At 28.4% G+C, this 14,479-nt stretch overlaps 1 protein-coding gene across 1 annotated transcript; it reads left to right on the top strand.

The window, feature by feature from the left end:
• Positions 1-2,799: 2,799 nt before the first annotated feature.
• Positions 2,800-3,411, top strand: LOC129613359 (histone-lysine N-methyltransferase SETMAR-like). Its single transcript, XM_055527371.1, has one exon. The coding sequence runs from the start codon at positions 2,800-2,802 to the stop codon at positions 3,409-3,411; it is 612 nt and encodes a 203-aa protein (XP_055383346.1).
• Positions 3,412-14,479: the final 11,068 nt, after the last annotated feature.

The following is a 14,479-nucleotide window of genomic DNA, read 5'->3' as shown; positions in this document are numbered from 1 at the left end:
GTAGCTAGTGATTTCATATATTTTCCAAAAATAAAGCAATATTTAGAATTTATTTCTTTGCCAAATAACAGATATTTGCAACTTCCAAAAATAATTTTAAATGCCTTTGGCTTCTTTTGCTCATATATGAATTTAATTCGATTAAATTAAAAAATAACTATAACATCACTTTTTTAATTATATTAAGTCTAAAACTAATATGGCCTACTGCCGACCGGTTTTGAGTACAATAAGAAAGGTATTGCGATTGAACCAAAGTTCACGTGTTAATTTTTCAACAAAAAAACTAGTACTACTCCTACTACTATTACTATTATTACTAGAGTGTAGTACCAGTAATAGTAATAGTAGTAGTAGTAGTAGTAATAGTAATAGTAGTAGTAATAGTAATAGTAGTAGTAATAGTAATAGTAATAGTAAAAGAGCAGGACTGCGACCGACCACTCACGTGAAGCACGTGCACTAAACTAACAAGATGACCCATTGACAACCCTCAAATTAACAATAAAAAACACCCATGTAACGCAAACCACAAAAGCCATCTACCGGAGCCAATCAAACTCCTTGAATAATATTTCTTCCTAGCGAATCTGAAGTGTCGCGCCAAATATGAATTCCCCCAACCAGTTCTCTCAGCATCCCCACCAATATGCTCCTTTTAGTTTCCTTATCTATTAATGGATTCCTTCAGCGGCAGGTGAGCATCCCCAAAAAAGAATTAGTTAAATTAAAAATTTTTTTAACTAAAAAGTTGAATATAATACAAAATTGGAAATAATCAATAGGCCGAAAATTCTATATGATGTAACTGGAAATTAATATGAAGCAAGTTTAAATATTAATGCAATTTTTTAATCACTACCCTACACTCAACAAAAAAATATCCTCGAATTCTTTAAATTTTTGCAATCAAAGCACATTTTTTTTCACAAGGAAACTAAAAGAAATTTCAATACCTACACAATACATTCAAAAATAAATTTCCGTTAATTATTTCACACTCCGGAAATTTTGGTTAAATAGCATGTATATTCATATAGCATGTATATTCATATATGAACCTTTAAAGATATGTATGCAAATTTATTCAAAATAAATCTAAGTACAAAAAAAATCCCTTTTCTATATTTCTATCGAACTCTCTCTCACTCATTCTCACATTATATTAAAATGAATATAAAATTAGCAAAATTACTTCCGTACACTTTGCACTTGAATGCGTTCATAAGGTAACCCCAAACAACCTTAGCAAGCAATAACTATAAAAAAACAAATATTCACGAATCACAACATTATTGTGAATATTGTGATACAATTTGCAATATATTTCTATGCTATTTCTCTCTTATTTATTTTTCCTTTACTAATTCCCATTATTCTCTTAAAATGTATAAAAATATAAACCCATATGTATAAATATATTCATATACGTATATAATAGCAAAAAGTACAAGATTTAAAAAAGATTTTCCATGAAAATTGAAAAAATTTAGTCACGTTGCAAAATACAAAACAAGAAAAAGAAAATAAAAACATTCCGATTGCAAAATTTGCAATCATAATTTTTCTTTTGCTTTTTCTTTTTCAATTTCGAATCATAATTACACGCAAATCGATGGAATATCGAATTTCGGGAACTATTGTTATAGACAAAAGAAAGAAGAAGAAAATATATATCTCTTAAAATTGTAAGATGTTTTTAGCAAATATTTTAATATTCTCAAATTATCAAAATTATTTTCAAAAACACTATTAATTATATCACTATGAATCCACTCCAGAGACGCTGACTTCGAAACAACTGAACTGACTTCAAATCTGACCGTGTCATTATATTTTATCATGGAACTCTCATTTCTGCCTCTTCTGGATCGACCAGATATTTTAGTTTCCGGTTTATGTATAAAACTGCCTTGGTATATTTCGGCTGCCTTTAAATCTCTACATTCTTCAGCCATTGGCACTCAGAAAAATTATGTGAAACAGTATTCTCTATGTTTTTTGATAATACTTATCCTGGTTTACAACAAGATATTCTCTCACTTTGAAATTCCTATTACTGGTTCTCCATCTCCTGTTGCACTTTAAAAAACAAAACAAGGAAACCGGTTATTTCGAATATAATGGCATTACCGGCATTTGGGACTCCTCATTTTTCTTATTTTGTTTAGATAGGCCCAGAAATTTCTATATTCCGACAAAAATTGTTTGATACAGTAATTGTTTTCGTCTTCTAATGGTGTGATAAGCGGATTTTTATAGTCATAATAACGCTCAGGTTTTCATATAATAACTAATACATTTCTTTTTAAAAATAAACTACTTATAAATAAAGTAGCAGATTTACTCTTATTTATGGCAATTTAACAAACAAACAAAAGAAAAAAGAGAACAAAATTTACACATGATATCTTTATAAAATAACCATAAATACGAGTACATTCGGGTACACAAGAAATTGAGTAATAAGCTTATTTAATACCTTTTCCTATAAAATATTTTTACAACTTCTTAACGTAATTATATTCCAAGAGGTACACCGTAAAACTTTATAATTATACTAATTTGAATATTGTCAAATTTGTCACTTCAGCCTGGTTTTAAAATAATTCTGAAAAATTATATACGAGGGCTGTCCCAGAATTAAGTAGCCTAACCAAGAAAACACAAAAATTTTGAAAAAAAAAATAAGCCTGGCAGAAAGCCCTAACATTTGAAGGATTAATTGTCACACTTTTATTTTTTTTTCTTTTCAGATTACCGACTATTAATAGTGAAGCTTTTTAGTAAATGTTTAATATGGATAAAATTGGTCATCGTTATGTCATTCAATATTTTTATTTGAAAGGTCTTAGTCCAGCCGGTATCAAAAGTGAACTAAATTCTACACTAGGGGAGTCTGCTCCCTCATATGCAATGATTAAAAATTGGGTAGCGCAGATTAAACGTGGCCGTACGAACTGTGAAGATGAACATCGCACTGGTCGACCAAATGAGGTCACCACACCAGAAACGGTTAAAAAAATCCACAAAATCATACTAGACGGCCGTCGATTGAAAGTGCGTGAGTTAGCTGATATACTCGTAGTAGGCTTATCAAAAAGTGCTGCACATCGGATATTGACCGAAAATTTGGACATGAAAAAGCTTTGCGCAAGATGGGTGCGGCGTTTACTCACAATCGACCACAAACAAAATCGTGAGGATATTTCAATGAACTGTTTGGCCATGTTTACTAAAAATAAGACCGATTTTTTGCGTCGATTTATAACAATGGATGAAACTTGGGTTTATCATTACACTCCTGAAACAAAAGAGCAGTCGAAACAATGTACCAGTAGGGGAGAACCGGCTCCGAAGAAGGCAAAAACAACTATATCGGCTGAAAAAGTTATGGCATCCGTTTTTTGAGATGCGCCTGGGATAATTTTTATTGATTATCTACAGAAGGGAAAAACAATCAACGGCAGGTATTATGCAAACTTATTGCAGCGTTTGAGTGAAGAAATCAAAAAGAATTTATAGCAAAGATTTTGTAGAAGTTCAAATTGAAACATTTTCCGAAACTGTTCATCACTGTTTAGCCGAAACCAGTCTTTGAAAAGCCAAACAATGTACTCATCTTTATCATAGCAAAATATACACAAACAGTTCACAACAAGTTTTATTTTTCGCAAATTACAACTCCTGTCACAATAAATACTAGATAATACTTATGTATTATCTACTATACTAATACTTTTTCGTCGATTTATAATACAAATACTATATTAATAATACTATAATAATACAAAAATACTATACAATAATACTATGTATTATTAAAAGTATTAATATTAATACTACTGTAACAGCATTTGTAATGTGATTTCTTGATTTGTTCGGACTCTCTAACAGCCACAAACTATCTCGGCAGAGTACAGAAAAGTTCATTTTAATAGGACAACTTTCTTCAAAATTTCACCACTGTAACGACTGTAACGCCTGAATGGCCGGCTGGCTACACAAGAGTATTTTCACAGTATCCAAAATGCAGAAACATCCCAATTTTTTTAGGATAATTTTTTTTTCTTGATAATAAATATTTAAGTCGAACAGCTTGGTTTATATTCAATGAGGTGAAGAAAAGAACACATGTTGGAAAACAACAGAATCACAATATAATGAACTCTTGAAATTGTAGATCGACTCGACCAATAATTTGATGCCAATTGTTTAATGAAAAAGTCAAATAATTTATTTAAAGTACCTATAAATTTAGTTAAAGAAATTAATTTAATTTGCTTACAACTCTAAAAAAGTGAAATTTATAATAAAAATTATGAATAAAGTACTCGTAATAAATTATAATTTTACAACACAATGTTAAAGATTTTCAACAACACTATTGTAATATTACTATAAACTCTCAACACTAAATTACGTATATTAAGCATATGAAACATATTCATAATAACTATATACGGTACTTAGTAATTGTGAATCTTTTCATTTAAAATGACTGACTCCCTTTTTGTTATTTATTAACTATAAAATGTAGATGACTTTTGTCAATTTTATTTTCTATAGATATGAGATTGGGAAAGTTGTTTTTTATTTTGTCTTCATTATTTAACATTTTTATTGATTTAATTAATTAGAGTTTTGTATATTTTTGCTGACCACCATTATCATCAGTGACGATATGCTTTCTTCACTTCATTTGAATTTCTTTACTTTTTGTTTATCTCTGCTTTATTTTCAATATTTTTCAATATACATAAAATATACTCTTTGTACCCGTAGTAAAAGTTTAATACATATGTGAACTTTAAAAGTAAAGTATAAAAAGAATATTATAATTAAAATACCTATTATACTATTGGTATACGAATCAGAGAATATACATGTACCACAAAATTAAGTAAAATTGGCAGAATGTACAGTAGAACTCGTATATAATCAACTCGCATAAATGTAAAATTTTTTATTAGCAAAAAAAAATTGGTGTTATACATATATCTATTTTTAGTTCATAATTTACAAGCTTATAAGCGCATCGATTACAAGCAAACACCTTTTCTAAAACCAAATGAATTTGTCCCTTTATGAAATTTTGGTCATTCTTAGACAAATAAAAAACTCGTTTTAAAGCAAAATTTGTGTTAATAAGTGAACTTGTTCCTTATGAGCAGAAATTTTGCAATTTTCAATGTGGCAAAATTAGCGGGTCCCCCTGCATACATAAATATAAATATTGTCTACCAAATAGTAGCAGAAAACAAATAATTTTTCAATTCCGACCAAAAGGAGTCTTACAATTTTTTAAATTTGAAAAATATACACAGACTCTTTGTTAAGCGAAGCTTTTGTAAGTATAAAATTACGGAAATTAAGATTTTGAAAAGTGATTGAAAATTAGTTGGCGAAAATAGGATTTGCGCGAGGAATCGGGCAACAAACGAAAATGATTTTGGCCTTGTGTCGCTTTCGTAATCAAAAATCAATCGAAAGTAAATTAACCTTTCTTTAGGTTGTGTTTTGATCCACCTTGAAATCAATATTTCTTTATGGTGAAGCCGAATTTAGTGAAAAACTTGCATTCAAACAATAACTCACTTGATCATAAACACATATAGGTGACTTAATTCAAAAAAAGTCATTAAATTTAAGGCATAGTTAACACCTTCTGCATTTTGTCGTTTAAGTTTATATATGGTAAACAAAGTTTATTATGTGTATGTGCTTAGTTTCGATATTGAATTAGAGTGCGTGATAATGACAAACAGTAATAAAAAACAACTTATTATAAATTGATATAAAGCAATAAAAAATACAATTTACATGGGAAAAACTGTAAAATTTGTAACAAATACAAAAAAGGAAATTGAAAAGAAAAAAAAAAGTTTTATGAAAATTTGACTACTTGTACGACTTTAATTTTAATTGGAAAACTAAATCTTCTGTCTCATATAATATTCCCAAAAAAAAGTTGAAAGTGATTTTTCAAAGTAGGTACCAACGTCTTTTTTACTTTGAGCACATATGAGCAAAGTAGTGTATTGGTTATATGAGTACTGTAAACAAAAATAGATAAATTGCTTTCAACCAACAACACCTTACCAACTATTTCTATATAAATTAATTAACCCGTATTACGTATACACATTTTATATAAAATTTCACATATAAGGCGACTTTATATTTAATTTCAAGCGAAAAGTACATCACATTTTACAATATACAAATAAAAAATTTTAATGAGTTAAAAAAATAATAATGTGAATTGGACCAGAACAATCATAACAAAAAAAAAAACATAAAATAAATTAATTAAAAAAGTTAAAAAAAAAAAAGAGTGGTAAAGAAAGAGAAGAAAACAAAAAATAATTGTTAATAGTCAAGAAATATATGAAGAATTAGCCTAATTATTCACTGGACTTGACCATCAATTTAACAAGAAATCACTTAAAATATAATTAATTAGGAAAAAAATTCAATGGCAATGTTAATATTATTATTGTTATGTATATTTATACGTCGTACGTATTTAGAAATTAAGTACATACCGTATCATTATTTACTGAAAATGTTAAAGAAGTGCAATACTTCTGCAATAAAGCGATCAATCATAGTGGGCTAGCTTTTTATCTGCTTCTTCAACAATTTTTTCATTTTTTCCAAAAATTATTTTTCAATAATTTTGCAACATTTCAAAATGTAACAGCACAGGTTGATTTTGTTTCCAATTTTTTGTGGAACTAAATAAAAATTAAAATTTTTTTTGTAAACACACTCTTCGCGAATACATATTTCTTCAAGACTAAAAAGCAAATTGTAACAAGCCAAAAAAACAGGGAGATAGCAAAAGAAGATTTAAAAAGCATAAAATTATGAAAATAAATCTGCATTTAAACCAGTGACCTTCCTGGAAGGTGAACTTTCGAGTGGAAAGTATAAAACGCTTCAGCTCATGACTGGAATATAAAGAAATTATCAGCGAATTGTCATTATTAAAGAAATTATCGATAACTTAATTGTAAGTTGCTAAAATGAAACATCACCAACATAAGCTTGGAAAAATTTATCTCTCTTTTGTGTATTAATTTTGCCGGGACGATAAGATTTTGTGTGATTGTTCTTATATTTAACCACAATTGAAGACACGATCGAATGAAGGTGTCAGCTACAGTTTTTGAAGTTTCGAGTAAGTTAATTTTCTTTCAAACACCTTTTAAAGACAAGCTATCTCTTAAACTGATACATTTTTTGAAAAACGAGTCTTTTCATATAAAATTTCTATTTATGCAACAAACCCATATTCCGAAAAAAAAATTGCATATGACACCTTCATTCACTCGTGTACTCAATTGACAACAATAAAAATTTCTTAAAGTTAGAATACCAAATTTCTTTAACACTAAATTAGTTGTCTATAATAACGTAATTATATAGGAACTTAAAATATCTTACTTTACTGATCACAATATAGCAATTAACGCACCCAATTTTTTATTTCTTTGATTCTACAAAATTTCTTAAAATAATATTTATGAAATCATTCAAGACAATTTAAACAATTCTAATAAATTTTTGTCACATAAGGGCACACAAAAATTCTAAGTGAAGAATTCTTTGAAAAATTTAACAATCACAACATGAGGGTTGCCTATTATACATCTATTCTAATATGTCGTTTGATCAATTATAAAAATCATTGTATACAATTTAATTTACATTATTCTTTTTGTAAATTAATTAAAGAATAAATATTTAAAAGAAGTTTGTATTCTCTAAAATGACCATTTTCAGAATTAATATGAATAATTTCATTGATACTTTTGAAATACATAACAATCTACTACCATCATTTACTCGTAAATTGTCGTAAAATAAACAACCATTACAATTCTTAAAATATTAAATATATAGTAAAAAAAAACTACATATTTTTTATATACAAAAGGCAACAGCATGAAGACGCTCAATAGAAGAAAAGCCCCTCATTGTTTGTTGAAAAAATTAATAACTTCCTATGAGAAAATTATTTAAATAAATTCTGCTATGTACTTGAAGAAAAATATGCTGTAAATGATTTGAAAACATGGTTATTAAATCCCCAAAAAAAAAAAAAAAAACGTTTTTAGCATAAAACACAATTAAAAATAAATTTTTCTCTTTTTTCTAAACTGACAAAATAAAAATACTTACGTTTTCACGCTACATTAAAATTTTTCCACCTTTGAATGGTTGATGTACATAAAACACACATACATATGTATATTGTGAAAACACTGTTTGAATAACAAGATAAATAATTTTAGTTTTCCTCTCCTATTGTTTAACTACCGCACTCATAATAGATTTTCATAAGATCAACTATAGGCTATTCGAATTGAATTTTTCAAAAACATAAATCAAAATTTATTTTCGGTATGTCCAAGAAAAAATCACTAAATTTAAAAATAAATAAAATAACCTTCCCTTTCTGTAAGCAATGCGATCGGTAAAAGGAAGACTTCTTAAATGAGTATTTGATTACCATTAAATCTTTTTAAATTTAAAAGAGGATCATGTGAACCCTCATAGAAATGAACTAAAAATGTTGTAAAATTACTCCATATTAGAGTAAAATTCGAAAATATTAACGCCTCACGCCTTCTTGAGAATAAGGTTAGAACTGAAGATTGAAACGAATGAGATCTCTCAATTAAGCCTAAAATGCTGATATATAACACTTCAGTGCACTCCTTTACGAAATGTAGACAGAAAAACACTATTGAGCAAAACTAATGGTTTGTCAATTTGACTATAGTTCTAAAAAGTTACGATTGCCATAACTTAGACTTAAATAGCGGTTTATTAATAGTTTATTATTAATAGTTCTGACGGTAATTCGTGTCCACCTATATTTGTCTCTCGATAATTTGTTACAATTGTAAAAATGCAGAAAAAAAAAATACTTTCGAAGGCTCTTCCTCTAAATCTAATCATAATTATGTAAATTTGGCTTGGATAACGATTTTAGCTAGACTTCAATTTCAATTCGCATTTCTTCAAACAACAATGTGTAATAACAAACGTTATACAAAAAAATTAACACCTATACATAAAGTTTAAAGCAATATTAAAGCGTATAGTTGGGAAGTAAAAATGGTCGCCATCATTCATCGATGAAGAATAACACAAAAAATTGAACCATGTTGTTGAGTAGTTTGTTTCAGTTTGGTTTTTTGTTTTTTCTTAATTGTTTTTCATGCTGTCAAGTTGTTGATTGTTGGATGTTATGTTGCGTTTGTTTTTTTAATAATATGTTGTTTTTTTATACCCGTACGAACGTATGTTCGAAGGGTATACTAAATTTGCCTTACCGTTTGTAACGCTAAGAAATAACGGTGTTAGATATAGACTCAAGTGTATGTTTTTGATCAGCGTCAAATTCTGAGTTGATTTAGCTTTGTCTGTCCGTCCGTCCGTCCGTCCGTCCGTCCGTCCGTCCGTCCGTCCGAACGATAACTCAAAAACTAATTGAGCTAAGTTCACCAAATTTTCACAAATGATTTATTGTAGTAAGTGCCAGAACCCTATTTAAATTGGACATGATCGGGGTACCGGTTCGGGTAGCTGCCATACAACTTCAAAATTTATTTAGCTATATCTCAGAAACTATAAAAGCTGTGATATTGAGATTTCACACAAGTGAATATATTAGTAGGGCCGATGTGTCTGGTAAAAGTCGTTGAAATTACTTGGCTCCTTCTGGTACCTGCCATACAACTTCAAAAGTTATTTAGCTATATCTCAGAAACTATAAAAGCTGTGATATTGAGATTTCACACAAGTGAATATATTAGTAGGGCCGATGTGTCTGGTAAAAGTCGTTGAAATTACTTGGCTCCTTCTGGTACCTGCCATACAACTTTAAAAGTTATTTGACTATATTTCAGAAACTATTAAAGCTATGGTATTGAAATTTCACACAAACGAATATATTAGTAGGGCCAATGTGTCTCATAAAAGTCGTTGAAATTACTTGGCTTCTTCTGGTACCTGCCATACAACTTCAAAAGTTATTTGACTATATCTCAGAAACTATAAAAGCTGTGATATTGAGATTTCACAAAAGTGAATATATTAGTAGGGCCGATGTGCTTGATAAAATTTGCTAAAATTTCTTGGCTCTTTCTGGTAGCTGCCATACAACATCAGTAGTAGTTTGGCACAACCAGTATTTTGAATAACACATAGTACTGAAATTTTGCATAAATTAATATGGTAATACGGCAACTTAAAGTCATAGTCTGCCCCATAGTTAGTTATGGCACATTAGTTATTCGCACATAGGATAACAAATTCGTACGGGTATCACAGAGTTGACAAGGTCAACTCTATTATTTTTCTCGTTTTAATCTACAGTTTTTTTTTTGTTTTTGTTGGTTTCTACAGTAATTTAATTGTGTCTATTGCTAAAGTTTTATATTTTTTTGTATAAAAGTAACCACAAATTTTCACTTTCAACTAAATTATGCAAAAATAAATACTAAAAAAAAATGTGAATTACTTCATTTTTTTTGCCTTTTTTATGAAATGAAAACGATCCGGCTTCGTTTACATTTTCCTGTAACCCATAATTTATTATTTTTGTCTTTTTTTTTTTTTGCATTCTGGTGATGATTTGGAAATTTTACTTCAAAAGAATCAAATTTTGTTTTTAACCAAAGATTAAATTAAGTACCGTTTTTTTCCTTATATCCACATTTTTGACAAGTTCGTTTTTATGGCATCCCGCTATAATTTATTGTACTTTTTTTTTAAATATACATGATTTAAAATTAAATATTTGTTAAAGCTTTCATTGAACAAAAGTTAAACATTAGCGAAAAGTATAATAGATGAGGTTTTGATGATTTAAAATGCTAAAAATATTTACAAATTAGTTAAAATTAAATTGAATTTACTAAAATATACATTACAATTTGTTTACGTAATGAAACAAAAATAAAATCTGCTTGATGGCCAACGAAAATGTTGTCAATTAAGGAAATCAATCTCATATTTCTTCAGGGTTTGTGTACAGATTCCATAAAAATTTGAGTCAAATTATATAAAGTTATTAAAATATTAAATATATATTAAAATATTTGACTAATTCAAAAATACATTTTGTTCCTTTTTACAATTTCTCAGGGAGTATTTTAAGGAATTTTGCTAAAAATCAAACTCCACACATTTTTCACTATAAGGGTGCATATTTGACTATGACAACAGCACTGTATATAAAATATTGTAGCCAAGAAAAAATTACTGAATACAGCAAAAGAAATGCAACTAACTGTTGACAAAATCTCACAGGAACCCCACCTTGGACATATATTAAATAAGAAATCAAAGTGTCAAATATTATTTTGTTAGGAATAGAACATGTTTATCCGAACATGGTATGATGGCGATATGAGGAAAATCGATTAGTACTTTAACCCCCATCCCCCTGCCCTTAACCACCCCAACGGAGTGATAAGTGCAAGAAAAAACCGAGTGCAAAATGTATTTTGATATTTTCAACAATATTTGCAATAGCCGAACGGCATTATCTAATCAAATCGGTCAGCTTTCCATTCGAATTTCATTTGTTGTCAAATTTGTTCGCTCGAATATCGATTCCTAACCAAAGACTTCTGTAAATAACCAAATGCAAAAAAGAAGAATAAATTTATAAATCTCACATTGCATTTTTCATTGATAATTTTATTCGTATAATAAAATTATAACCAAAGTTCAAGGTCATTATGACTTTTATTTTTTATTAATAACTGTCACTATTAATATTCAAGTATGTATACTAAAATATTTAAAAAAAATGAAAACAACTGCTTCAATAATAAAAACAAAAAAAAATGTATTTAAAGCCATGACTCAAGCAAGAGTAACGATTACGAGTGTCAAATTAGCATTTTTTTTTAAGTAAATACTAAACATCTGGATATTATTTTATTTACTTTACGGAATATGTGCTAAGATCAAACCTGAGCTCATACAGTAGTAAAAAACGAAATACCTGCACTCCTAAAATATCAACAATAGCGCACAAAACAAAAATTCAGCATTCTTAAAAATTTTAAACACAAATTCTATAAAGTAAATAAAAAAAAATCTGATGAGGCCAACACATAAACGATCGCAAGATGTTTTTACTAGCTTAGCGAAATTATTCCAAAAGATTATGAAAATGCTTAAATGCGATTTATATCCGCAAAAATGTTAATTTGAGCTTTAGTAAAAGTGCAACAATTGTCTATTGATTTCTTCAAAAATTAGGTGCTTTTCGGTCCTGTCAAACGTTTATCTCTAGAAAATCTTTTGAATATTTTCTTAAAAATGCCCGAAAAATGTTAAATCAAGGTTTTTACGGCTTGTTTCCGAACCTGAACATGTTCGAAAAATTGATCAATTCGTGACATAGTCAAAATATCAAAATCGGTTCAGTCGAACTTGAGATATACACGTGCCCACACAAACCGACAGAACGGAATTTTGTTAAAAATAGTTTATTTACACTTCCCTACCATGAAGAATTGCCGTTCCGCTGAAAACTCAATATGCGAAATTCGGTGTCATCACATTACCTCCCTTATTGTATGCAAATGCGGTCGGTAAAAAATGCTTACCATACACAAACCGAAAAAAAACTTTGTTTTTATTTTAATTAATCATTTCTTAAAATAAACAACAAATATGAAAAGAACGCAGATAAAGCAAAAAAAAAAAAACTTATGTAATTTGAGAAATTTAAAAATTTTTTTAAGCGGCATGGAAACCTTTTATGTTTAAATAGAAAAAAATTCATTGAAGTAAGTTTTTTTTTCGAATATTTCTAAAATTTCAATAAAACCACACGAATAACAACAATACTAAATATTAACAATGAATGTTTTTTATAAAAAAATTATAAGCAATTTTTGCATTTTATTTAATTTTGCGTGTAATTAAACTACGTTATAAAGTTTTAATTTAATAAAAACAAAAAAAAAATATTACTAAATCTATTAATTAATTAATATAACCTATACGAATCTTATTACAGCAATGCACGCACGCATATTGCTCCAAATATAAGAACTTCAAATGTAAGCAATTGAAATAAGATAGGCTAGAATATAGAAACCATCAAGCGGATGTTTAATTTTCATTGATTTCAATATGTGATGGTGGTTTTAATGGTGATTTTGCAAAAAAAAAAAAAAAATATTTCAAAAATTTTATTCGCGCAGCTACTATAGCTGTATGAAAAGAAAAAAAAAATGTTTTCAATTTGAAATTTGATATCAAAATCAAGAACACAAAAATTTTTGATTGGGTATTTGAGATTTAATTCAAAAAATGGAGAATATACGTTTCATCTAAACAAAGAAACTACAGTACAGTTTAATGGTATATAAATAGTCAAGCGAATTAGGTATTAATGCTCTTTCGTTGGTGGAGTGCGGAGGGATGTGATCGTTAAATAGTGTTTTTCTAAGAAAAATTCATCTTAGAGCTACATACGTAGATACATACAGCTATGGTCAAAATAATAGAAACACTTAATATACGTTTTTAATTTCTTTTATATCATTTGTAAATTATATTCGAATTAAATGCCATTTTTTGCAAAATTATTTTGCTATATTATGTTGATATGTGAATATATTTATTGTCACTAAAAAACTGTAATCTGCGGAAATTCAGCATTTGAAAGTAAAAATACCGTATTTCATCTGGTCAAAATAATAGAAACACCCGGCGAAGGTAGCTTTATTGATGAATAAAACTAATTTTTTTAAAATTATTTAAGCAAATATTGAACAATATTTAAATTTTAATAATCAAATAATTTAATTTTTTAAAAAATTGGAAAAATATTGCAGAATTGTGGGTCGATCGAATCATTCTAGTGTTAAGGAAAAATAAATAATTAAAAACTTAAGAAACCAAGGAAAAAGTGTAAAAGAAATTGCCATAATTATTGAACGTTGAGTATATTTAGTTTTTAACGCTTTAAAAAGTAGTAAAAGTCCTGAAACACGAGGAAGAAAGCAATAAACAAGTGAAAAACTGAACAGAAAAATTGTAATGATATGTAAAAAAGACCCATTCAAATCTTCAAAAGCAATTTAAAAAGAATGTCAGGCTAATGTGAGTGGTAGAACCATTCAAAATATTAAACAAAAATAATTCATTCGGTCGCGGAGCTCGAAAAGTTCCCTATGTCAGTAAAAACAATATTAAACATAGAAAAACTTTTGCTAAAACTCATTCGGAGTGCAGTGGGCAAGAGGGTGTAAAGAAGTGGCGCAATATCCTCTGTTCGGACGAAACAAAAATTAATTTATTTGGGCCAGATGTTCCTACATTCGTTAGACGTCCACTAAATACTGAATTAAACCCCAGGTTCACGCTCAAAACCGTAAAACATGGTGGCGGCAACATAATGATTTGGGATTGTTATGAACAAAAATATTAG

Source organism: Condylostylus longicornis, unplaced genomic scaffold (genome assembly GCF_029603195.1).
Source record: "Condylostylus longicornis isolate FDR11 unplaced genomic scaffold, ASM2960319v2 ptg000083l, whole genome shotgun sequence".
Lineage (NCBI taxonomy): Eukaryota > Metazoa > Arthropoda > Insecta > Diptera > Dolichopodidae > Condylostylus > Condylostylus longicornis.
Note: the sequence above shows the minus strand (reverse complement) of the source record. Positions and strands in the feature narration are given on the sequence as shown.

What these genes read in the sequence shown, in the direction of transcription:
- LOC129613359 (XM_055527371.1), top strand. Translation starts at nt 2,800, where the DNA reads ATGGATAAAATTGGTCATCGTTATGTCATTCAATATTTTTATTTGAAA.